This window comes from Cynoglossus semilaevis, chromosome 16, assembly GCF_000523025.1.
Source record: "Cynoglossus semilaevis isolate Cse_v1.0 chromosome 16, Cse_v1.0, whole genome shotgun sequence".
Lineage (NCBI taxonomy): Eukaryota > Metazoa > Chordata > Actinopteri > Pleuronectiformes > Cynoglossidae > Cynoglossus > Cynoglossus semilaevis.
The window spans coordinates 10,525,838-10,551,942 of record NC_024322.1 but is presented as its reverse complement, the minus strand read 5'-3'; the positions used below and the strand labels follow the sequence as shown (position 1 = coordinate 10,551,942).

Here is a 26,105-nt window from a genome sequence, read left to right as displayed (position 1 = left end):
ATTTATTTACAGTATATTGATTTGACAAGCAGAAAAAATATTTTTTTTTGTGGGAGCTGTAAAGGTGCCTTAAAAATGACACATTTAAATTAAAAAGCTGATAAAAATACTGTGGACTAACATGTGCATGTCATTGTTTTATTAAAGAAAATGTTTTACTTAATTTTTAAAATGTTTAGTAAAGTAGCACTTTATTATTTATTCATAAATATGTCTTTGTATTGTGGTAATGACTGGGATAATGACTGGGATAATTATGCTTTTTTAAAAATATATCTTAAAGTTTGAACTACCACAAAGCATCACAAATGACCACATATACCACAGACTTAGAGTCTCATTAGATCAGTACGGGATTGTAGTTTATTTTTAATCAGTCACATACAGGAAAAACATTTTTGTAGAATCCTAGAGTTCACTAATGGAGACTCTTCCATAAAGACGGAGAGAGAACCAGACTTGGATAAAAATACTCCTGTTTTACGTTTTTTAAGTTTTACATAAAAAAACTCAAATTAAAAATGTGAGAGATGACTCGACCTGAATCTGCAGGCGATTTTCTCACATGTTCGACTCGTTATGAGAAAAATAAACTGTTTACATCTTAAAAAGGTGAAAATACTGGGGGGGAATCGTCAACCCTGAAGCTGACGATTTATCTATTTGTCTGGCCTCTGTCTTTTCCTGTAGTAAATTAGTTTGGGTCGCGACACTGCGGCCACATTTTGAGGCTCAGCTGTTGGACAACAGGCAGTTACTGTAGGACTAACATCTCAGAGGGTGCTTGGAAAATATAGAGCATAAAACTGCCTATCGTCACTCCTCCGTACTAGGCTTAAAAAAATAAATATTAAGAAAATTAAAAAGGAGAAGTCGCCCGTTTCGACTGCCTCAATTGCGGCCCGCGTATATTCGCCTTGAATCAAGGTTGTTCACACGAAACGTGGGAAGTCAGCATGCTCACAGTGACTTACACACAGATATGAATGTCTCGATAGAATATGTATCTGTCAACACAGCTTGGCAAAATTACACTTATACACAACAAATGCACAATAACACCTGAAATCATAACACCGGCCTCTGGGAAAACCACCAGGAAACATTTGGGTTTTGGTGTTCCAGGCTGCTGACTGCTGCCTCGTCCCCTGGTACTGTAGGTGGTGCTGTTGAAATTGTCCAATAACAATAGTCTATAGATAAAGAATTTATGTTCCCAGGGGACCAATACACACACACACACACACACACAACCTCACAAAAATGTCCTCTCACACTTATTACATGTCCATGACATCATGAGGAAGTGTCTTGTCAGTGGATGACAAAAGGTGGATTCGATTGAACTACTATCTACGGTTTCTGTGTCTATATCAGGGAGCAGGAACTCTGACAGGTACAAAACACTCCACCACATCCTCAATTGGCAATTATGTTGACATAGTTATATTAGGCTATACGTAATCATTGCTCGGCAGCATACAAAAATAAAAGCCGTTGCTCTGGTGCATATTCGGAGTCGTGTGCATTGCATTGCAGGAGAAAAGCCTCGATGCAAAGACAAGGCATTGTTTTCCGGCACGTTTTGTTAAAACCGTTGCTGAGACTGGCTCAGGTATCACATATTGATTAGTGTTAGGCTGTGACTGCATCTGCCTGACTATTGTACAACCAGTAGCAGCTTCTCATGCTTCTCATTGGTGTAATTGAGCCTGACGTATGCATATGTGGAATTCCTTCATGAAAAGACCACTTCAAAGGAAACGTTTCAACACTCAGTTCTGCTTTGTTGGGTAGTGAGCGTAGTATTTCTTCTAAATATTATTACTAGTATGTCGTAGTATTTTAAGATGAAATCCTGCAGCTTAAAGCACCTGAAAGGAAAGAAATATCTGGCAATATTCACCACATAGCACTGCTGTCTGTTAATTATAGAAAAAAGATTAAAAATAGAAAAAAAAATTCTATTTGACTTAATTTTTTTTAAAGGTCAGACTCTCAGTGACCAAATAATGTATAGATTTACCACTGGCTCTGACGCTTATTAACTCATCATCTCTGACAGACTCTAGGAACAAATTCATGTTGCATAGCTCTTGCAATAATATTTTTAGCATGTTAAAGTAAAAGGTCTCGTGTCCTCGGGTGTTTAGACTTTGGAGAAACAACACTATGTGGTAAGAAACGACCAAATTCTTCAAATTCTTCATCTGCAAAGTTTTAGTTTAGTTTAGTTTACTTTAGTACAGTATATATATATATTAGGATTTCAGGAGCTTCGCTCTCATTTAAATCACCTTATAATCTACAGTAACTATTAACAACCAGAGATCCAAGAATAAAAAAAATCTATTTGCTCGATGGCTTAAAGCACTTCTGCCTGATCGGTGGTGTTTATTTGAGTGAGTATCAGGATAAATCTTCTCTCTATCTTCTTAGTGTGTGCCCTGCTTCAGTCATTATTTTCCCCTCATGCTTATATCTATCTATGTGTTTGTAAGGGATACTCTGCTACATTGGCTTTGCCTAAAACAATTTCTCTCTGTACCTTATGCCATTAAACCAGAAGAACAGAGTTGTTCCTCAATAAAAATCTTCTTTTTGTTGTTACAACTGAGACATGACGAAAAATAAAAGATGGTGATGTGATTGGAGCGGTAGCCCGTCACTGGACCACACCTGTGGGCGGTCAAACCCTTCTTGTATTTAGGAACAACACAGCAACTGCCAACGCCGCTGTGACTACGTGGATCTGAAATTCAAAGATGTCGGCAGAAATCCATAGAAATTGCAAGATCTGCTCTGAGCAGAGTGCAGCAGACCTTACAAATGCATGATTTTTGCGAGGGCCGGGACAGCTCTGCTCCTATGGCCAAAGTCCTAGTAAGGATACAGTTCAGAGTGGGGGGGGGGTATATGAAGGACAGAGGCGAAAGGAAGGGAGACACAGAAAGAAAGCCGCCGGAATGACATCTGCTCCATCTCGTTCACAGCCTCTGGGTGAAGTTTTCCGGGAATACTCCTTTTGTGGCGTTTTCCTTGTTCTGCTGCCAGTCCTCCAGCTTGACTCCCATCAGCCAGCCGTCATCCTGCCGCACATTGACACACAGTGATCAGATCAGTCGGACACCGTCTCTGTCCACGTGTATGATTCTGTCCTTACCTGTTCATCGGGGTTGTCGAAGGTAATCACTAGCACCACGTCTCCGACCTTCATCTCCAGTTCGTCGGTGTCGTTGGCGGCATAATCGTGCATCACCTGGACCTGGATGATACATCCAACAAATGACACGAACCTGGACCAAAAACCAGCAGCGTTTTCAACAACTGTTATTATTGATTTTTTTTACCTTGAACAAGAAACTAGGGGGCATTTCTGCAGACTCTGACGTGGCTTCTGATGGCTCTGATGGTGACACTACTACTGCTGCTGCTGCTGCTGCTGCTGCTGCTGCTGCTGCTGCTGCTGCTGCAGGCGTCTAAATTATAAAAGAAAAATCGACAATTATTATACGCATTTAGAAAAAAATATTTCGCTTTAACTTTAGTTTAAAATCATTCAGTATTTGTCATTATTTTGCCCTTTACATTTTCTTCTTCTTTTTCTTCTACTTCCACAGCTGCTGCTGCTGCTGCCGGGGCTTCTTCTTCTACTGTTTTTTGCTCTTCTTCTTCTTCTTCTTCTTCTTCTTCTTCTTCCACTGGTGCTTCTGCCTCAGCAGCTTCTGCAGATTCATTCTGGGAGAAGAGACAATTACAGAATCTGAAGTCAGAGTTACTTTGGTACGAGACATAAATAGGGCAGCAGAAACCCCCCTCAAAAAGGACTAAGAAGAGAGAGAGACAAGGACGGACAAAAGAGACAAGCAGTGGTGCGTTAAAACAGCAGAGTCATAGTTAATGAAGTCATGTGTGGAACAGCAGCAGGATCAGACAGTACAGCACAGCTGCCATTGATACAAAGCTCCTGCACAGATTATTATGTGCCCAGACTTGTGATTAGCAGTAATTGTGGTTAATTATGCACGCTGAGAAGCAGATGTCTCTATTCTTTCCTCTCTCTGAACACCCTGTTCATTTCCACTTCGCCCTGCGGTCGATGCATCTCTGATGCATCCATCCTACATCTCTCCATCTCTTAACTCTTCTTTTCATTTCTATTTCAAGCTTTACTGTCAAGAGCCGATGCATCCACCATTTTTTTGTCTAGATGCATCTCTCCATTTTTTGTTCTCTCCTTGGTTACCTGACCCTCTTCATTATCCACCTCTTCAGCAGCTGGGGTGGGTTCTTCCTCGGGGGTCTCAGCTGAAGCTTCAGCTGGAGGTGTTTCCACAGCAGTGGCCGGTGGGCTCTCATCCTCAGCCCAGTCGGCCTGAGCCTCAGCCACAGGTTCAGGATGAACTGGCTGGCTCCCATCATCTCCCCCTTCCTCCTGAACCGCAGCCACTGGGTCTTGGTGAACTGGCAGGGATCCGTCGTCCCCCCAGCCCTCACTGGCGGCTGCTATGGGGTCATAGTGGAGAGGCAGCGAGCCGTCATCGCCCCAGCCCTCCGTGGCTGCTGCTATGGGGTCATAGTGCTCGTTGGTTTCCTCTTCCTGGACATTTTCATCCTCAGTCTGAGGGGCAAGGGTCAGGTAGAGGTCAAAACAGATATTTATTTTTAGGGTTCTGTTAAATGATGAAAGTCGGACTGGTCAGAAATCATCTTTGGGAATAATGAGCTCTAATACTACTGAGGGAGAGGACAAGGACAGTTGGGGGTCATAGTGGAGGGGCAGCGAGCCGTCATCGCCCCAGCCCTCCGTGGCTGCTGCTATGGGGTCATAGTGCTCGTTGGTTTCCTCTTCCTGGACATTTTCATCCTCAGTCTGAGGGGCAAGGGTCAGGTAGAGGTCAAAACAGATATTTATTTTTAGGGTTCTGTTAAATGATGAAAGTCGGACTGGTCAGAAATCATCTTTGGGAATAATGAGCGCTAATACTACTGAGGGAGAGGAAAAGGACAGTTTGGGGGGGGGGGGTTAGAGTGCACAAAGGTATATTGGAGAGATATGTAATTGGGTAAGAAACCATGCAAATGATATTAAAAGGTCAAAGGTCATTCATTTAAATTATAATGCAAAAGAACTAATTTTATTGGCTCAACACAAGCAAGTTTAAAAATCAATACTTTTTTAACCAATCGTGAATGATCTTTATGGTCTGGATTTATTTATGCCCTAATATGTCACCAGTGCTACAGGTGAAATGTTCAAAATTGTTGTTGTGTTTTGTTGTTTTTGCCTTGAAGGTATAATTTGAAGTGTATAAAACATCTTGACTAGAATCATATGGATGAGTAAAAGCTTCATAAAGTAATGGGAGCGGCTCTGCAGCAGGCGTTAGTGGGCCATCATCATCATCATCATCATCATCAAATGTCCAAAGAGGTTTGATGAAGGTTAGAAATCGTAGGAGTTCAAAATAAATCCAAAAGGAATGACAACTACAGTGGCGAGAAACAAAATGAAGATTTTCCCATCAGAAGATGATGTTGGATCTTCTGTGTTCACTCAGCAAGCATGGTCTAAGGTTTCCAAGGTTATGTTCAGATGCAGAAAAGAGGAAGGAAGCCGTGTAAGAGAAGAAGTGTCGTCCCTTCTGGAGCCATCACTGCTCCGCCTCAAAGTTCTCACGCTCTCCGAGACACAACTCTCTTACAGCAAACAAAACAAAAACTGAATAACCAGAATGCCAAGTTGCCAGAAAGACACCGTGAAGTTGCTCAAACTAACCCGTCCGTCTCACTTCTAATAACCAATCCACTGCAAATCTGGGCAACTTCACTCAACTTTCAGAGCACAGGAGTTCCCTGTGTGTCATGACATGTCAGTGACATGTGATCACAACAGGGAATGAAAGGGAAAATGAAAAAAAAAAAAAAGAAACATCAATTCAGTTACAAATCATTAGACACAACTGGAGGTTAAACGGCATCGAGATGCTGCACGTCATAAAACAAATATCAATTTGAAACTGAATTGACAATTTTTAGGTTTTTATGAGTCATACAATATTTTTTGAAGTGAAACAAGACACGAAAACATTTAAAAGCAAAATGAAATCATATGAAAACGAGAGCTGTCAATTGAGTGGAATTTCAATCCGATTAATCACAGGGAAGCTGCGGATGAAGCACGGATAATCACAATCACTGTTTAATGAATAAAAATTCAGATTAAATATTACTGATCCTAGTCTAGAAAATTGTCGACTGATAATGATTAATTGAAAAAAAGAACAGAAATTCTGAATATGAAACATGTTCAACATGCTCAAACAGAAAGACAAACAACAACACGTGATGTATTTTAGTCTGTTCTGTGCGTCTTGACTGTGGCTTCTAGAATGAACCAAGAGTTAAACTACAGTCCTCAACACACTCAGTGACTGGTTTGATGAAACCGGTCGTGTCTGATCTGAAGTTGAAACCTCCGCAAATGCATGCTGGGCTTTGAGACGGTAATTTAAGCCAGAGTTGCTTCTGTGAAACTAAAACCTTGTTCCGGCAGTGTCTGTGTAAATCGACTGTCGCGGTGGAATCACTCTGGGTATGTGTTTAAAATTTTACTGTAATTCATATCACAAATGAATCAGTTGGCATGTGAATATCGACAGCTCACATAAAAACACAACAACAACAACAACACTCGATGAGGAGCAGAACGTGTACAGGAGCAGGCGTTGAAAGATAAGGTCACATGCACACGGTCACAAATACGATGCTACAGACAAAAAAGAACGATAACGATGATGATCATAATGATAGTGTTGGAACGCTTACATTTAACAATCGGTTCAAACTGAGTGGAAAAATCTTACCCATGAATCCCAGTTTGCCGGCTGTGGAGAACAGGAAGCAAAAGGATGAAGTGCAGAATTTAACATGGAGTTTTTTCTCTTTATGTCTGTTTCATTCAGTTTTTTTTTTTTTACATTTCCAGTGCAGATCTCATGCTCCTGACCCACAGGTCCATAGCAAGAGTGTTTGCAAACAGTAGAACAAGCACTAACTGTTCAGGTAAGAAGTGCAGATGTTAAAACTTTAGGTATGAAAATATTCTTAAAATAATAATAATAAAAAGAAAGTCAGTTAATATGGGTAAATACTTTAGCCTAACCTAAAACAGTGTGGACACTCCTGCCATTAAAAAATGAAAATATAATTTACAACTTACAAAATAAAATGTAAAAAAAATAAATAAAAAACTAAAACAAACAAGATAAATTATTCTTTAAAAAAATCAAATGAATTAAATGAAATTGCCGAGGAAACCTGGAGTTCCTACCACTCTAGGTCTACTTTAACCCTCACAGGTCGTATACCATTTCTCAGGCATATCCTGTGGATGACCAGCAGACCTGAAAACAGCTTCTCCAAAGCAACAGGATTAATATGCCACAGTCTTCAGGGTTATAATTCACCACTGTGAGTCTCGGTCTTAGGAAAAAAGAAAAGAGTCAGAGCTGAGCAGGACTTCATGCCATTCGTGTTCTGTAAATTCTCACTGTAGCAAAAGGAATAAGTCAGCAGAGGCTCATCATCATCATGCTCACATCAACCCAAGGTTCAGGAGAGTAGAGAGAAGCCGAGCGAGGAACCCCCCCCGCGCCCCCCAAACTGTGCCAAACTCTGCAAGAGTACTGAATCTGCACGGCAACAGATTATTGGCTGAAGAGACACAGAGCCATCTGTTTAAGCAGTGTGTTGATACTGGAGCCTGATGGAAACAATAATACGTTTTTTTTTTTCTTAAAAACCATTAATTCAACTTTAATGTCCTCTGAGTTGAACATCAAACCCTTGTAGAGCTTGGCATGTCTTGGCTCGGACTCCCTCTGCTACTGTATATTCATGCCATGACTTGACCACCTGTGTCACTGTGGAGGCTTTGGTTGCTGCACTGAAAGAGTCCAGATCCATGTCCAGCAGGTTTGTCACTGCAAGACCGTCAAACTGACAACAGGAATACAGTAGGAGGACTCATTGGACAAGTGTATGACGTGGGAAACACCACCAGTTGGAACAGAGTAGAGTGGAATTCACAAAAAAAAAAAAAAGTGATTCTAACCTGTACAAAATAAAAAAAAAAGAAAGGGCCAGTTGGCAGATACGTCACTGACCTCTGTAGGAGACGTGACACTGATATCTGGAGCGGCTGCAGCGTCGAACAAGTTGATAATGTTTTCTGTTTTCATCTCTTTAGACGGGGTCACCTTGGGTGGAGGAGGCACTGCTGGCTTTAACTGGGACAGAAAAACACAGCGTTGGATTTGGATCAGTGAAAAAATCAAATACAGCACTGGAGGTGTCACTCAAGGGGCAGACATTCCTCCAGGGGGCAGCCTGTTGCAGAACATCTGGTTTTAACACAATTTCACCAGTGCAATGTCAATAACCATGTTCAGCTCTGGAGGGCCACACAAAACGATGTGGTGGACCGGATTTGGCCCACAGGCCTTGAGTTTGACACGTGAAATTTAAGAATGTTTTAATGTTTGACTCATATAATTAGCTTTAGTATGTATTGGAATGGGCAAATGTAACCTTATGCCAATATTGTACTTTAATGGTCTAGTAAACTTTTCTTTTTCGATCTTTGATTCGTTCACGATGATTCTTATTTTAATGGTTTGGGTCAGAGGTCACATTCTGGAGGATTTCTATTTTAAGAGGTGATGAAAAGTGATAAGGAAACAACCTGAGGAGGACGTACAAATCAGTCTGGAGGTTTCTCATAATAACCTTATCGTACCAACTGTAATCGCTCCGTATTAATCCCCTGTTTTCTAGAGACATAAACAAAATCACTGACCACAACAACAGGTGTGTGTACCTTGGATGGAGATTTAGGAATCGGTGGCGGTCCTCCTGGCCTGAGAGTGTGGTTTGACGGTTCTTTGTCACTAAAGTGGACAAGAGCGTGACAGAGTGGGAACAGTCACAGAGAGAAGTAACCAGGTGATTGAAAAGGTTAGAGAGGAGAGAAGTGAACTGTGGGTTAGAGGGAGCGGCTGAGAGCTGAAAGATGACAGGAGAAAAGTTACAAGGCATGCTGTTCAGAGTGACGAGTGAAACATTGTCATCGCAAGAGCCGTCATGCACAGGAAGTGAGCCTCTCATTCCTCCCATCCCATGCAAACAGGCCAAGTCTGTCCCTCCTGCAGAACCTCACAGGCGTTGACTGTCCTACAGCCGGGACACAGAGACAGAGCTGCAGATGAGCAAAGAGACCAAAACAAAGCTGCAGCTCAGGGCTGCTGGGAGCACCATGGTGCCCATATATGGCTGTCAAAGTGACTGACTGGCCATTGTCCAAATATATGTGAACATATACTGTATGAATATTTTTAAAAAATATATTTTTAAGAAAACTTCAGCATCATGAGAACCTCCGGTGAAAACTGTTGTTATGGATGACGACTACATGTTTTTAGTCACTCAGTCAACAGAAATACTTCACTGAAAATGTCAACCAAAAATACAAGAAAATAGTATTAAAGTATTAAAGTATTAAAGTATTTAAATAGTTTTTTAGATTCAGAAATGTAGCCAGATTACTATACCTGAGTTTTTGAAAAAAATATGTGAATACGTGAAGTCTGACTTCGATCTACCAGTTGCAACAGTCTCATCTTCTGCTGCTTTTAGGTCAGTTCTGTTTGTCCCCTTATCATCTGCAGCTTTGTGGACACACAGACCTCCCTCTGTCCCCCGCCCCCCAAGTTGGACAGTTTGACAGCCCAGGTATCTGCGCTTTCACTTTCACAACCAGGAATTATTTCTGTCCACGAAACATTTCAAGCTTTCCTAGACTAACTGACATCAGGACAGCTGGACACACAGACAGACAGTGGCTGTTACCACGGTTACCACACAAGGCTGTCGTTACCTCCTACTCGGTCCTGATGTCGCGACGCCACGGTTATCTGACTTTCTGCAAGGGTGAGGGATTTAGGGATGGCCGCAGGTTAATGCATGTCATGATTTGTGTTTGAAAAAATACAGACATTAAATAGAGTTTTTTATGTATTTTAGAGATTTGTGGGTAAACTGAAAAAACAAATAGAAAAAAATGCTGCACTGGTTTTAGTAGCACCTCTGAATCAGAGTTTATTTTTTAATAAGACCCTAATGAGACCCTAATATGGCCACTGAGAAAAATATATTCTTATATTTAAACCAGTTACGAAAAAAGCTTTAATTTTTTGCACACATTGTCTCATACAGAGTTCAATGTTTAACTTTTTGCAAGATAAAATAAATTTACAAAAATATTTTTTTACTGACTGTCAGTCTAATTAGATTCAAAATAAATTTACAAAAATATTTTTTTACTATCAGTCTAATTAGATTTATATAAACACCAGTCAACTGTTGAGGGATTTTTAGATACTTTTGCAGAATAAAAGACAGCATTCAAATCAATTTTCTATTTTCTTCTCTGGACTGAAGGACCTGAAGGACTTCAGTCATGAATTCATGATGCTCTGTGCTCTAAAACCATTTCAAGGATTCAGTTAATGCATTTTGTTATACTGCGTATCTGAGTGACAGATGTTCACACTAACCTGGTCGTGTCTGACTGCTCCAGTTTCACTAAGACATCATACAAGTCCTGATCCAACTGCGGAGGACGGAGAAGGAAGGTGTGAGCAGATCAATGCTAATGAACTTAGCCGCCGATCTGAGTTGTCAACATGTTCCATCTGATGATGTGTGTCAATGTGTTATCAAGGCCGCTCACCCGACTAATTTCCTTGTGAAACTTCTCCTCAAATCCGGCCAAACTCTGGAAGGTGCTGACATAAAATCCGACACGACTGGAGACAGAAAAAGCAGCAGAGAAAGAGAGGGAATATTGACTGTGTTACATGCTTGACTTAGCTCAATATCCTGTGCAGGAGAAAAGTGGCACAGATGTAAGTGAAATGCAATCGCAACATCCATCCATCAAGAAAAAAAAAATCAAACACACACCTGTTCCAGAGAGAGGGCAACTCTTCCTGCAGGTCAATATTAATCTCCTCGAACACCTTCTGTGCTCTCTCCAACTCCTCCTCAGCCTAAAACAAACAAACAAACAAACAAACAAACAAACACCGTCTTTTACACTTGGCTTGAGAGAAGAGAGCAGTGCCTCAATATTTTTCAGAAGATCTCATCTGAACTGGAAGTGTTGGATTTGCTCATCCTCTGCTCTATGGTATGTCTGTCCATCCATCCATCCATCCATCCATCCATCCACCCATCCATCCATCCATCCCTCACTCCCATATCCTCAATCATGGTAAAAGTGATGCAAATGATGACGTCACTGTTCTAAGAAAAGTATTTTGGCTGCTGCAGTTAAACCATCACTGATAAAAAAAGCAGGTTGCACTTCACAACTCCGGCCACTTGGTCGCAGTATAGCTCTGTATTTGACTGCTGATGAGCCAATTTGCAGGTGCTTGGGTGAATGGAGTCACATGATATCACAGTATATTTTGAGCCAGTTAAGGTGTCACCAGGGATGGAGTGGGACAAAAAAAAAAAAAAAAAACTCCTGTTAGATTAGAAACGAACCAATGAGCTGCTTCTTCACCATTGGCCAGTGTTGAAGAAACTACACAGTGTTCTAATTGTTATTATGGCCTAAGAAAAAACAATTTCTTCAAATTTAAACAATGTAATCTAGTGTATATATAACCCATGAGACAGAAATAAACACTGAAAAAATACAAAGAACATAGAGCTCCTTGTGTATTCATTTAAATATTGGCAGCCACCTGATCTTTTTGCAGGATTTAGGAGAGTATAATTTCATACCTGGCTCCTGGACAGACTGCTCTGGGCAACACTGTGGGCAGACAGAATCCCCTGAGCCCAGCCTGGTGCGGCTCTCTCCAAAAGAGACGTGGGCTGCAGGTGCAGAAAATAAATACATTATGGTACATATGAAAGTATGAGTGAAATAGTTTCTATTTATTTATACTTTTTTAAAATGTATTTTACCTTTGTAATTTTAATGGCCCCATCCTTTTTCTTGACCTTGTGCGTCGTGGCGTAGTTGTGCCTGGCACTGTCATAATCCACCAGCTTTCTGTCCCTCTTGGCTATACGTGCCTACCAACACATCCGAAGAAATAAAGTGTTGATTAAGGTCGTTGTTTTTTTTTTTTTTAATTATCATTAGGATCTTTTTCGGAGGCTTAAGGCTACATGTGATCGATGGACACTCAATCCTACACATCCTACCTTAATATCAGGGAATTGTCCGAGGTAAGTGTCCATGGAGATGAGAGCGTGATCGACCAGCTTCTGGTGGTAATCTGTCCAGAGTACATCAGAGTCCTGCAGCAGAGAAGGATGCATGAGGACCATAGGAGGACCTTCATCCCGGCATCGATTCAGTTCCATTTGCTCAGCCGTGAGGTCCGTGCTGACGGTTTTGGAGCTACATCACCAATAAACTTACATCTTCTTTTCACAGTTTAATAATCCATGTTATCATCGGACGAGAACTATTAATCCCAAACCAGTTTCAGGATAAAAAGGTTAGCAGAGAATTATTCAGTAAATCCTCCCAGTTCAGACAAGACTTAAAATTTAATGCCCATCCTTTTAACCACGCTCAGTCGTTAAACCCAATTGATTAGAGGGCAAATTATGGAGATACACACCGTCATACTAACAAGACAGTCAATCAATCTGTGCAAAAACACACACAAACACACAAAAATATAAATATATATCCAAATACATTTTAAATAAAATAAATAATTTGTAGTTTTCTCCGTTCATCCAGGTCTTTATGTTTCGTTGTATTTACAGTAAACACAGGGAATAAAATTGATTACTGTATTTTCCGGACTATAGGTCGTATAAGTTTTTGATCATTTGGTGGAAAAAAATCATTTTTGGTCCTTACTTTGAAGAACAAAATTTAAATTTTTCGGTGTTAGAGATTCAAAACTCTTATCCTAAATCGACAAGTTTTCTTAGAGATTCAAAACTCTTATCCTAAATATCCCTCACTTTTGTTTCCAATCGACAAGTTTTTAATGGAATCAGGAAGTGTGTCTGACCTCTAATATGGAGTCCACGTCATTCTTCCCGTACCATTCCGGCTCATACATGTCACCCAGACATTCCTGCAGGTTCTTGGAGGACTCGTGCATGGCTTAGAAGGAGCAAACAGAAGCAGTTATGAATGAATGGAGCTCAACAGTTCAGACAGTGTTATGTCCACGTGTGGATCTTCACCTTTCACTGCCTCCAGGTATGCCCTCAGGTCCCTCTGAAGTTTGCTTCCCTCGGTCTGCAGGTGAAATATAACACATCAGAGCTGGAGTCAAATACGGAGGAAGCTGGAAGTTCAGTTGCAGTTGCAGGAAATTGAAACCAGTTCCAGATGTGTGCAGTAACAGTGATTTCAAAGCCTGGGTTCGTCGTGTTTCACTCACATATTGTTTATTGAAGTTGATAACTCCTTCCTCAAAAGCAACATCTTTGGTCTCATCAGCCTTTCCGAGCTTCTGAAGAACCTGACAGACAAGAAAAAAAAAACCCATAGCATTGGCAGCATTACAAGGAGGAAACAACCAAAAAAATCAGACACACACTTCACTGGGCTGTAATGGAAGAGCAGCGCCCCCTGACATTTAAAAAGGGTCACAACATAAACGCAGAGACCACCAGCATCCCCACCCCCCTTTTGAATAGAGCTACATGGGGATTTATTTCTCCACTGCTGCTTCATATTAACACTTCTAAGTGCTGTGAAAAATTAAAACAAACTGACAGCACGACAACGACCATCTTTGTCAAAGACTCGTCAGTGATCAGGTCTGTTGTAGACCGCAGGCCTGTACAGTACGGCAGCGGCAGCTCCAACTGCTACATGCATGTGCCCGCTGCTTGACATTGACTGAAGGATGGGTGCAATTCTAGAGCACGGCCCCATCCCCAAATCCCACTCATCCCCTCGGGTTTAATCATTGTAATATCGCCGTGACGCGACACTGCGCCTAAAGCTGGAGGATGCGGCACTGGTGCCTCAGCCACTGGGCCTGAACCATCGTTTGCCACTCACATTAACGCGTAAAGGAAATTCCTCTTACCTTCTCCTGCGCTCTGGTCAGTTTCTTCTGGACATTGCTGGCCACTTTCCCCGCGGTCAGCCCCTTCCCCAAATTCAGCTCAGCCATCTTGCTGCGTAAATCTGTCTTTGGATTGATGCGGAAAGGAAGCAAGGAAGGGAATGATAATAATATTAAACAACAAAGAGCGGGTGGACGGCTCTAAGGCAACGGTCAGAGTCGAATCATCAAAGTCTAAGCTACAACATAAATGTGGATAAATGTGACCATGTGAGGCTGAGGTGAAGCCGTGCAATAACGTGAGCGCAGAGGGCTAAGCTGTATTTCAGTAAAATTGAGCCGCTGTGTGCGCGTCCGTGACAGAGGAGGAGGATGCTGAGAGGAGATGCTCTTAAAGGCACAGACCCTGATGCTGCTGCTCCTGCTGCTGCTCCTGCTGCTGCTGCTGCTGCTCTACGTAGAGGAGAATGGAACCTCAACGATAAAGACCGGGTCTCTACCAAACACAGTGTTTATAAAAGGATGTTTTATTCTTTTTAAAACGATGTGAAAAAAGACTATTGTTGATCCAATAACTATTTCAATTTCTGTAGACCATTTTAATTTTTTTTAATTACTGTCTTAAATAACGAACAATGAAAACAAATCGGGAACGAGAAAAACAAGGATAGACAAGAATACACGCCTCAAAGAGTCAAAAGTCCTTAATGAGCATGCGCACTATTAAGGACATGGTGGTTAACATAACCATCTTTTTCTGTGTTGGGATTATGTAACTGTCAAAGTGACATGTAAACATCACATGACATCACATGACAAAAACACTCAGCACTGCAGTGACATGAATGATGTCATTACATCATCATCAAACATCTGCACCGATGCTGGTGGAAAACAAAGAAGGAAATAAGAATAGGGTTTCTTAGATGCACATTAAACACAACTACTGTACCAACGGGATTATTATGGCGACAGAAAGGCTTTATACATGCAACAGATGGCGCTGTTGAGCCGCTTTAAATATTGTAGGAAACACTACAGAGGGGATAATTCGATGGCCTTGCCTGTTGCCTGAAAGCATTGTTGTGGTTTGTTCGTGTTTTTTTATATAAATAAATGATATATTTTCAAAAACTCTTCAACAATATAAACAGTCCAAACAAATGTGACTAAGCGCTATTGTTGATTTTTGCGACAATTGTTATGCAATAGCAAAAGAAAAAAACAATTACAAAAGATTAATTTTTTTTTGCAGAACACATTTTTGCAGAAAACTGACCATACAATCACCATAAACAATCAAGAGTGTTCCATATGACACCGACAACTGGAGGAAAGATCTCAAATGGAAAAGCCGAGCAAAGCCAGTGATGAAACCCAGCTACCATGATCAGGTCAGAAAAGTACTGGAGAAAAAACATGACAAATATGTGACATAAGATGATGTATTTTAATGTATTATATCATTGATTAATGATAACTACTGTAATGTAGTGACGAACTGCAACTGCGACTGTTGTAGAAAAGTACAGTAAACAGTGTTACAGCCTCAGGTGGCTGACAGTGGCTGGGAGCTGTCCAAGGTCCTGAAGTCAACCAGCCTGGACAAAAGAGAAACCCTACTCTTGTGATTCATACTGTAGTGCGACATGAATAATTATGTATTTTAGAGAAATGATTTTGTTGCATAACTCGGAGTGAGAATGATCACAGGAGAAATCTGTGTGAATTTTTTAAATGTGAGTAAATGTTGTTCAGTACAGATGTGTTTCTGAAGATGTCAAACACAGTAATGACAGATTAATGAATGTATGGGTGTCATTCAATGTTTGTTTGTGTGGGGTTTTTTTTCCAATTAAAGTCAGTCTTTGTTAATAATAACAAACACACTCCTCCCTCCCTCTAATCTCCATCCTTCAAACCACTCGTTCTTCTAGTCGCCTTCTGTCTTTCCGTCTTCTTTCTCCTCTTTTCAGCCTCTCTTTCCTCCCAGTTTCTTTATTCCCGACAATAACAACATTTGGCCACGAGTCACCAAGCCCATTCGTTCCCGTATATAATCACATGGACCGCTCTGCTCCACTCCACTCCACTCCCCCCTCCCTTTCAGCGGGAATGGTTTAACCCGCTGAGTGAGGGAGACACAGGGAGCACAAAGGAAGCGCGTTACTGCTCTGCTAGGAGAGGAGGGGGGGGCACTTTACTGGCTGCATGATGTAAACATGGAATAAAAACCGCAAAGCTGCATTTCCATTTCCCGTCGCCGTGGGTCCATTATCTGCGTTCAATATTGCATGAGGTGCTGCCTAATAACAGCGCGTCTTCTGTCTGGACGAGGTGGAAACAGACACAAGTGAGACACTGAAGCGGAGGAGGAGAGCGGAGGAGTTGGGCATTGTTTCATTCTCGCTTCAAAGGCTTTCTCTGGAGTTGCTCACCAGCTCTGGACCCAGTCTGGTCCATTGAGACGAAATGTTGGCGTTTTCAACCTGACCCAGTGGACAAGTGGGGGGTTTCCTGTCTCCGTTCCATTTGTTTTGTTTTTTCTTTGTTTTGGGTTTGGACTGCAGTGCGAGGATGGAAACACATCCCTGAGGTGAGTGAGTTTTCTTTTGTCTTTTAGTTTCCCCCACACTGATTCCTAAAAAAAAGACACTTTCCTTAGACATGGATTACATTTTCTTTAATTAATCGCAGTTATCATTTAAAAATCACCATCCATCAGTTCAGATTCCGAAAGCTGGAATAATATTTCTAGAAGCCAAATGCTTTCCCCACATCCTGATGTCCATCACTGTAGAAAACCCACACCGCTGTCCCCCTCCATTGTTTTCCCTCTTTTGTTTTTAAACTGTCTCCTAACGGAACATTCGGTGCTTTAATACGTGACGGAAACACTCGGCGGCAGCTCAGCGGTCTGAGATCAGGGACAGTCGGGTGGTGTGGCACTTAATAATTTAAGGAACTAAACTGTGAATGTGATACTTCTGTATACAACAGCGTTAGACTGGGAGTAAACACATCTACCTGTCTGTCTATCTGTCTATCTGTCCTTCTGTCTATCTGTCTTTCTGTCTTCCTGTCTATAGATCAACCAAAGAATTGATTACATTTTATTATCATTAGAACAAAAACACAGATCTTCTGTCTTACAGTTTTTTTCCTGTTTTCTTTTTCCATCTCCTCTTCCTCTGGGGGCAGTAATTGCACATTAAACACCTTCATAATTGCACGTTTCATTTGCCAGAGCAAAGAGAAAATAATTATATACCGCAAACCCGCCGAGCTGATTGTGGAGGTATTTGTCTTTCAAATCCCCTGTTAAACCTGCACATGTTTGGCTCCGCACCAAGCTACCTTTGTGTCTGTGCTGGAAGATACAAGGCTCTCAAGTTGTGTGCTCCATTTATTCCTGGACTTCTGCGGTTGGAGAATTTTTTCATTCACATTTAAAATGGCACAAAACCATTCATCGGGTGAAACAGCGGTTATCTTCTGCCATTCTAGTTTTTAATATTTATGTCTCTGATTTCCACAGGCAGGGATACATTAAAAATCTTTATGGTGGTGGTGGTGGTGGTGGTGGTGGTGGGGGGGTGTATACAGTGCAGTATCTCATTGGCTCTGCGTTCAATTACACAGACCATGGTTATACTGTCATGGCCACTTGTTTTCAATCTTCTTCAAAACAACAGACCTTGTTGTCTAGTCTTTTCTCTGAGACCTAAACCCAGCAGACCTTCAACAAGACAAATTACAGTCCCGACCTGCGAGGCTCCTGAGGAATAATGACCTGTTTTGGTGGGGGTGTACAGTTGTCCCGAGGACAGAAGATGGTGCACAAGGAAACTGAGGAGACAACAGCACTGCTGTTCCACTGTTGCAGCTGAAGCACCGAGGACTGCACTGTATCAATGGATTCAACAGGACTTCACTTTTTATTCAGCTTATCACGGCAGTTCATCCTGTGCCAGTTAGCATGATGCTAATTTAGCGTGTCACAAGCCTCCTACTGTCACCAGATCCACCAGAGTAGAGTTACTGAGCAAAATGATAATTTTTCAATGTACAGCCGTCTGAAGGGATTTGGAGACGGAGGAGAATGTGGTAAAGAAGTGAAGTCTACCGAGAAGTGGCAGAAATAGATCGAGGATGAATAAATGGGTTTCAATCTCATGCCTGTCAAAAGCCTGAATGCGACCCACCATGGTGCTCTGCCTTTGTCTGAAGAAGAAGTCAAGAATTCTGTCTCCTTCTGTGCAGCTGGCATGAGTGTTAAAAAAAAAATCTTTTGGGGATTTTCTCTGACCAGTCCAGCCAAAATGCAAACTATTTCAGGCAGCCTACAGATAAACAGACTTTCAGTAGAAAGTGTTAAATCCTTTAGTTACGGTTATTAAAACCTCATCCTCCAGCGTTTAGTAACCTCGCACTGACGAGGTGAGAAATGTATCCGAGGGCAGGCTTGGTGCAGCTCTGTGTTGCACTGCTAACTGTGGTGCTTTGAAGATGGGTTATGTAAGTGCAGTGAAGATCAGCCAAAAGGATTCAGACTCTGAAGTCTGCAGTGTGTCTCAGTGTTTGTGCCACGTGTTAGACGCAGATGAATTATTAGGTCTGAAGGACCGGAGCGCAAAACACCCGGAAGAAAGCAGCTCGTGTTGAATTCAGGATTATAAGAGTTGACATAAAAAAGGGAGGACAAATATCAAGAAAAGGGTTTTAGAAGAGGGTGGCCCTCAGCCTCGGAGAGAGAGAGGAGGGAGTCAATTCTAATCCCATTAATAGACACCAGTCTTGTCCTTCCCACTGGCAGGTTTCCATTGAAAGAAAAAAAGAAGAAACATCACACACACAAACACGTCTGTTCAGATATAGAGCAGTTTGATGTCCACATCACCGTGTCCTCAGTCTGGACACGTCCTAATGATGCGAGCGACTCCATATATACTAATGTACTGAATGCCAAGTCGTCAGTATTCCATCAGCCTAATGAGGACAGAGAAGAGTGAGAACTGCTGGTTTGACTCCATGAGACTCTCCCCAGCATGTGAGCGCCCCCTTGGCAGTGTGACATTTATGAGTGTGTTACAGTGTGTGTGTGTGTCATAATGGTTTGTAGCAGAAAGATTTTCTCCAAGTGCAGTTATGGCAGACACATATGCTGCAACATTCATCATTTTTATCATTCAGTTACGTGTGAAGAATGTGACGGCACGTGTTCAGTTTGTTGTGAGTGAATTTCATGCGTGGCCTGCTGTCAGAACTGGGCTTTTTTTAACCTTTCATTTGAGCTGAGGTTGTTTTTGTCCCTGATGCGTACTGCAAAGTTACGATACCACATGTGCTAACAGTACACATGTCAACAAACAGAGCTCCATTTGAAGTCTGGGTCCGCAGAGACGGAGCAGAGGGAGTGAAAAGACAGAAGGGAAGGCTGCGTACAGAGGACACGTGCATGGCTGTGCATGTGCGTCTGCTCTGCGTACGTGTCACAGACTCGGGACCTTTGTTGGAATCATCACAGACGCAGCTCTGCAGCCCAGTCTGTGGTGAAACAAAAGCTGGGTTTTTATTTTTCTCTGTTCGTTGACTCCCTGAAACCAAAGATTTCTACCCAATATTTTGACTTTAAATCTGTGGAGAGTTTAATATGAGAATAAACTACAATTGACAATTGTTGGTCCATTGGTCTTAACTAGGGATTTTAACATGCACTCGATCGATGACCTGAAAACACAAATGCATTTATGACGTAGCCAAATATTGCTGGTAAATTAAGCATTTCTGGAGAGAAATACTCTTTAAATGACTTGACTAGTGGCCAACATTAATTAGCGATGCTACACAGAAATCTCTGGAAGGAAAAGACAAACATCTCTTGATGTTTGGATGAATTTGTATTCCGTGGATTGGACTGAAAACCACATAATTAGCAGACGAAGATAAAGGATTTGGTTTTCTTTTTCAGAATGGTGAACTATCTAAGAATATTTTATTGATGTCGATCACACTTCTATGGCCAAATGTGGAAAATTGCTAAAATTAGACAAGAGCTTTTCAATCTTCTTTCCGGGGGTAAAAGAAATTGAGACTAATTTTTTTTTTTTTTGATAAATGGTTTGATGCAAAGACTTTAAAAACCAGCGCAGTTTCTAGAAGGTGTAGTGTTTATTAGTGAAACGACTGAAGGTTTTTTTTTCCCATTTCAGACACTCAGGGTATTCACTGGGATGTGCAGTCATTCAGTGACTGAACAGTTACTCAATTGACATTTGTTGAAAAAAAAAAAAAAAAAGGAGGACTGTATCCATGGGAGGATTGGAGACAAATGTTTCACTGACTGTGGCTTATAGTAGGCCTAGTGTTCAGCAGCAGGAAAAGAGTGAGGAAGAGCCAAGTGGTTGAACGCAGCAGTGAGATAAATGATGCTGGAACGAGAGACGATGAAAGAGAATGAGCTGTAATCTGATGAAAGCCTCTTTACGGACACCTCACCTTCAGGCCACAAGCACCGACCAGGGCTTAGGGTTGGATCAATGTCTCCAACATTCACTCAGCGTCATGCACACAGATACAGAACAAACTCTTCCCAGCATGCCTGTGATGGACATGGGACACATCAGTGTAGATCACTGCACGGGAGACCAGTGTTTTTTCCCCACTGTGGGAACTTACACAAAAAAGTTGGTGTGCAAAAAGGTCAGTGGACATAAAACTGTTGTCAGTTGTCCAAGTGTCAGTGGTAAAACTAATCGTTGCCTTAGGGTTAGCGGCCTACTAACGTAGCACAACGCGACTTGTTTGCCTCTTCTAACTCGTGGGCACGTTCAGCTGTCTGTGTTTTCAATGTAGGTTCAGGTTTGTCGTCCCAACGACATCCTGACGGCTCTGCCTTGGTTAGCTAGCAACTCTCTTCCAAGTACTTCCAAGCTAACAACATGCTATCTTTACAAAAACAAGTTCCCTTTAACATGTGATTTGTTAAACGTCCTGTTCGCCTACACAGAAAGCAAGGGCAAAAAGTGTCCTGCATTGCTGGTTGCCAGTCCGGGTTGATCACACAGATCTGGATCACTGGTCCGTCAGACTTTACGTGTGTATCCTGTACCTTCTGATTTCTAAAGAAATACCTCGAAACCCTCTAAAATGAAGGCATCCTGAAGGTACTTGGGTCAGTACAGACATGTACTTTGTTCCTATGACTAACGTAAACACTATGTAACAGGTTGTTTGGACTCATCTTCTGTACCTAACAGAAGGCCCATCTGTTCAGTGATGCCCCTGGTATTACTCTGCCCTGGTCCATCGGGCAGTTTCATAAAAATTCATCATGCGTTTCCCTTTTAATGGGATTGTGTTAAAGATAAACTCAACCACGTGACTGAAGAATAGCTTATAGTCTATAGAAATCAAAAGGGAAGTGACTTCATTTTTAATTCATGCTTCACACTAAGGTGTGGGGAATCCATTTGTGGAACTGACTTTTTATTTAGATATCAAGTGTAAGCTAGCACACTGCCAGTGTGAGACGTGTGAGTCACGAGGGAGCCGCCTGTGTTTTTCTTTTTAAACGAAGCTCTTTTTCTCCCCCCACACACGGTTCACAGCAAAGTGGAAATTGAAAATTTTATTTTGAGTCTCACTTCTGAAAAACTCTTAAAAAGTACTCCAGGCTTTTCCTTTTCATTTGATGTTTTCAATAAGGCCTTTGTTGTGAAATATTTTGGAAATATTACACGCAGGCTCCATAAATAAAACCACTTTTGCGTTTCATCATTTCCTCGTTGCACAGAGATGAACGAATCAGCCCTCGTCCATCTCTCGTACATGCGTTTCATTTGCTCTCCCTCGCGTATCTGATAAATAACACCCCCCGCTACAGGATATGGACAATGAAGCAGCCCTGTTGGGTCATTTGTCTGTCTGGGACTCTGGGTTTTTATTCAGAAGGAGGCTGATTTGTATGGGAGCGACGACACATTTACCTCTCTCTCTCTCTCTCTCTCTCTCTCTCTCTCTCTCTTTCTCCAATTGAGCTACTAGTCTATGGAGATGTCTCGGTGACCTGCAGATCTCTCAAGCATCAATCTCTCTCTCTCTCCCCCCCCCCCCTCTCTCTCTCTCACACACACACACACACACACAGTTTCATGGTGACAGATGGCCTTGATGGAAACACACTCATCCTGTTAGTAACTGTGACGTCAGCCGCACTGATAGTCAACATCGCATGCACATGAATGATCAGCGTTTCTCTGTCACAGGCAGCGTGATGAGCCCAGGTGTCGACAGATTACAGCTATGACTTGTCCATTACCGTCTCTCCGTTGGAGACGTCATTTCAAAGTCCAGGAATATGAGTCTGTCGAAAGACGAATGAAGCACCGGGCGATCAGACCGATACACGGCAGGGAGAGCCAGACGGCATGAGCGTCTGATGTGTATCTCTGCATATACACAAGATATTGAACAGAACAATAACAACATTTTATGAAAAGAGTTAGAAATCAGCGCTGGTCTAAAAAAAAAAAAAAACTCTTCTGAAACTTTATTTTTTTTTCTGTAATACCGACTCACTCACTCACGATCAGAAAAACAGAACATTTAAATCCATGAGGAAACAATTCTTTCTGTAATGAAGGTCATCAACACTGACACTACTGTCACTAGAAAATATCAAAAAGTACTTAAGTGTTTCTGCGTAGCTAACACAGCTGAACAGAAAGTGAGCGGAGCTTTTACACCATTTATGTATTTCAGTTAAAAATACTTTCTCTTGCTTTACAGTATAAGTGGCACCATTTCATCAATCGGTAACAAATCAAGATGTGCAATGACAATATGAGTTCATCAAGTACAAGTATGAGTATTTGAATGTAATACTGTATTGTAATACCCACATTGGTATCAGGATTGGTTCATTCCAAGAATGTAATACTGTATTGTAATACCCACGTTGGTTCATTCCTGATGTAAATATAAGATGAAAGTCATGCGTTTACACTCATAACATTTACAGTGTTTAAAACTTCCTTGCAAATCTGCCCCGGCCATTTGGTCAGTGTATATTCAGTACTACAGTACTACTGTAGTGAACTGCTGGCGAGTTGCCGTACAGTACTGGACTCTGCGGCTCAGCTCTCACGACTCGTCACTGATCCTCTTTGTTGGATCTCGTTAACCTCAGCACTGTAACCAACTGGAGAACTGAGTAATGACATGAACCTGTGGAGCTTCTCACCTCATCGTTCACTTCACTCAGCTCAACGTTCTCCTGCTGCGCTGCGTTCCACAGCGTGGAAACACAAACGCCGTTGCACAAACCGGACACGTGCGCAGCACTTATGGCTTTAATTTAACAGGCTGTCGGCTCTAATGACCAGAGTACACAGAAATACATTTAAAAATCAATACTGCACTCTGTGGCAGATCTATACTATTCAAATGGTCGTCCCACACTTTGGCACCACATACCACGTCAAATATACGCAGAGGTTTCTCCGGTCAGTCGGACTAATGAGTACTTATCCAGACTTGGTTGTCCACAGCCTTCATTAGACTTACTTCTGGGGCAGAAAGTGGACTAGTCTGGACCCAGGGGTAAAACATGGGGGGTGGGGGAGGGGGGGGGGGGGGGGGGGGGGGGGGGTAATCCAAGAGTAAACATATTAGACAAACTGACAAAGACACGGATGTTAAACATGGCCGTAGATCATGTGACACTCGTTTGTTGGCTGTGTTGATGTCGGGGACACTCACTGATGACCGTGGACGTTTGGGTCATGCATTATTGTCACTCATCTCACGAATTTGAAGAACTCTTCACACTGTTTTCCAGATCACAGGGTGACAGGAAGCAGTTTCCTGATGTCGTAGCTGTAACGTAGATCCGTAGACACAGATACACAGGGCTTCCCTCTGTAACGACAGCCTCGAACCACATCATTTATTTTTTATGTGAGATCTGAGCCGTTTACTTCCATCTTCCTGTGTCTTCTTTGCTCACTTCATTTCTGTTTTTGTTTATTTCTCACTCTGTCGTTTCTTTCCTATCTTTTCGCCATAATCCCTTCTTCTTCTCCATTCTTCCTTCATTTTAATTCTGATTTTCTGAAGGAATTATTTCCTTCCTTCACTCTGTCCTTCCACTTCGGGGGGTCTTTTCATCCTTTCATCCTTTCATCCTTCCTTCCTTGCTTCCCTGGAGAGTGGTTTGTCCTCGTTCTGCCAGGACTCACCAGTTGCCACAACTCTGTATGGGGCAAGTGAAAATTTCATGGTCTTGCTCGCTCTCTCTCTCTCTCACACACACACACACACACACACACACAGAGACACACACACACTCTCCTCCACTGTTCACAAACACATTTTCTTTATCTTTTTCCTCACAAGATTGACTTTCATTATAGTAGATGGAGGAAGAAAAGCAGTAACACACACACACACACACACACACACGCAGTGATAAAGGCACGGCCGTGTATCACTGACGGGCAGACGTTACCAAACCAGGTGAAACATCAGCTCCATTCATCCTTTCTGCAGAGACGTGAACTTCCTGTTTTATCTGAGCTCATTCACGGAGCTGGAGAAACAGAACTGCTCGGCCTCGAACGCTCGATTCAGTTTGAGGGCAGAGACGCAGGCAGACATGGAGCAGAACAGTAAAATTCAACAGAAACCTTGTTACTGTGCCAGCAGCGTTTTTAGATTTGATCTGTGACCTCGGACTCTGCGCCTCGTTCACCGCAGAGATGAACAGCAGAGAGCACATCAGCGCCTCGGACGGTTGTTGTTACAGTACAGCGGCGACTGTTGTGTGACCAGTGGCGGGTCTGTAGACGACGACGACGACGACGACATGTAAACAGGACCTGGCAGAGCGCATTATAACCACAGGATCACGTGCGTTTACAGCTGTGTGATTCAGAGCTCCTGCGTTCGTCAGCAGGCGGGGACATGCAGGCTGTGATAAAGTGTTTAGATGTTTGATTCACTGCAGTTTGGAGATGAGATGTTTCAGTGCAGTGGGAATAATGAGCGTTCTTGATGTTGATGCTGTCTCATTTAAGTGATTCCCACCAACACGACTGGAGCGAAGACACAGATGTGTCATCGCGCTCAGACTTTTTCAGACATCAGCTCCGTATTCCGTCATAATTAGATCTACAGCCCAGTTGCTATGGTAACATACTGCCACTGTCAAGCACCTAATGTCTTTGCACAGAACACTGACCTTTAGGTGCATCGTTGTCTCACTATATAACAATCATAAAGTGCTGTGTTTTTCTGCATAAAATTCAATTCCATTCAAAGTGTCTTTCAATATTCCGAGGCCGTTACTCTGATGATTTCACGGTTTGGTTCCGTCGGTGTTTCATTTCAGTCTGCCAACTCAATAACAGCAGCAGCAGCAGTCGTCATATTTACATATTAAATCTGACATGTTGGCTTCCGTTTTTATTACATCTCAGGGATTATGCAACCTGTCATCAGGAGTGATGAGGGAAATTTTTTTTACGCTGCTCCTACAGGTCAGTGCTGGGAACTGCACTCCATTTTTTAAATACAGCTTATGTTTTTACGTAAAAAAAACATCAACAGATTTCAAAATGAGCAGGTTTCAGTCTTTCACAGGGGTCATGGTTCTGGGTGCTATAATCATGTGTACACAAACTTTGTTTAATCAGTTGAAGGGAGCATGTTTGACTGTAAAATCAACTGAAAAAACAAAAAACTAAGAACAGGGATCTATATTTGTCTGTGTAATATTGCAATATTTCACTGTGTTGATATTTATACAAATAGAAATATATAAATAAATAGGTATGTTTATATAACAATTGCATTCTTTAAATCCATGTCTACAGTAGGTGCAGGGAACAACACTGGCCCTGGTTTCATCTGAACCCAGACTCAGTATAAAAGTATGCAGTACATGAGGTCCCGCAGGAATTTCAATTAACACTG

General features: G+C 42.0%; 2 protein-coding genes across 2 annotated transcripts in view; one reads left to right on the top strand and one right to left on the bottom strand.

The window, feature by feature from the left end:
- Positions 1-2,621: 2,621 nt before the first annotated feature.
- Positions 2,622-26,105, bottom strand: part of bin1a (bridging integrator 1a) — a 25,881-nt gene continuing 2,397 nt past the window's right edge. Inside the window, exons 2-21 of the mRNA XM_017040104.2 lie at positions 14,151-14,251; positions 13,494-13,574; positions 13,294-13,348; positions 13,116-13,210; positions 12,286-12,381; positions 12,043-12,153; positions 11,857-11,949; positions 11,026-11,111; positions 10,793-10,868; positions 10,617-10,672; positions 9,938-9,982; positions 8,882-8,951; positions 8,169-8,291; positions 7,918-8,001; positions 6,867-6,887; positions 4,247-4,621; positions 3,589-3,738; positions 3,351-3,479; positions 3,164-3,265; positions 2,622-3,089 (exon numbers count right to left, since the gene is read on the bottom strand). Coding sequence (XP_016895593.2) covers positions 2,988-3,089; positions 3,164-3,265; positions 3,351-3,479; positions 3,589-3,738; positions 4,247-4,621; positions 6,867-6,887; positions 7,918-8,001; positions 8,169-8,291; positions 8,882-8,951; positions 9,938-9,982; positions 10,617-10,672; positions 10,793-10,868; positions 11,026-11,111; positions 11,857-11,949; positions 12,043-12,153; positions 12,286-12,381; positions 13,116-13,210; positions 13,294-13,348; positions 13,494-13,574; positions 14,151-14,251 — 2,051 coding nt within the window. The 3' untranslated portion in view covers positions 2,622-2,987. The remainder of the gene's footprint in view (positions 3,090-3,163; positions 3,266-3,350; positions 3,480-3,588; positions 3,739-4,246; positions 4,622-6,866; positions 6,888-7,917; positions 8,002-8,168; positions 8,292-8,881; positions 8,952-9,937; positions 9,983-10,616; positions 10,673-10,792; positions 10,869-11,025; positions 11,112-11,856; positions 11,950-12,042; positions 12,154-12,285; positions 12,382-13,115; positions 13,211-13,293; positions 13,349-13,493; positions 13,575-14,150; positions 14,252-26,105) is intronic.
- The window catches only part of tmem198aa (transmembrane protein 198aa), a 31,384-nt gene continuing 20,634 nt past the window's right edge, over positions 15,356-26,105 (top strand). Inside the window, exon 1 of the mRNA XM_017040122.2 lies at positions 15,356-16,725. The gene's annotated coding sequence lies outside the window, so the exon portion shown is untranslated. The remainder of the gene's footprint in view (positions 16,726-26,105) is intronic.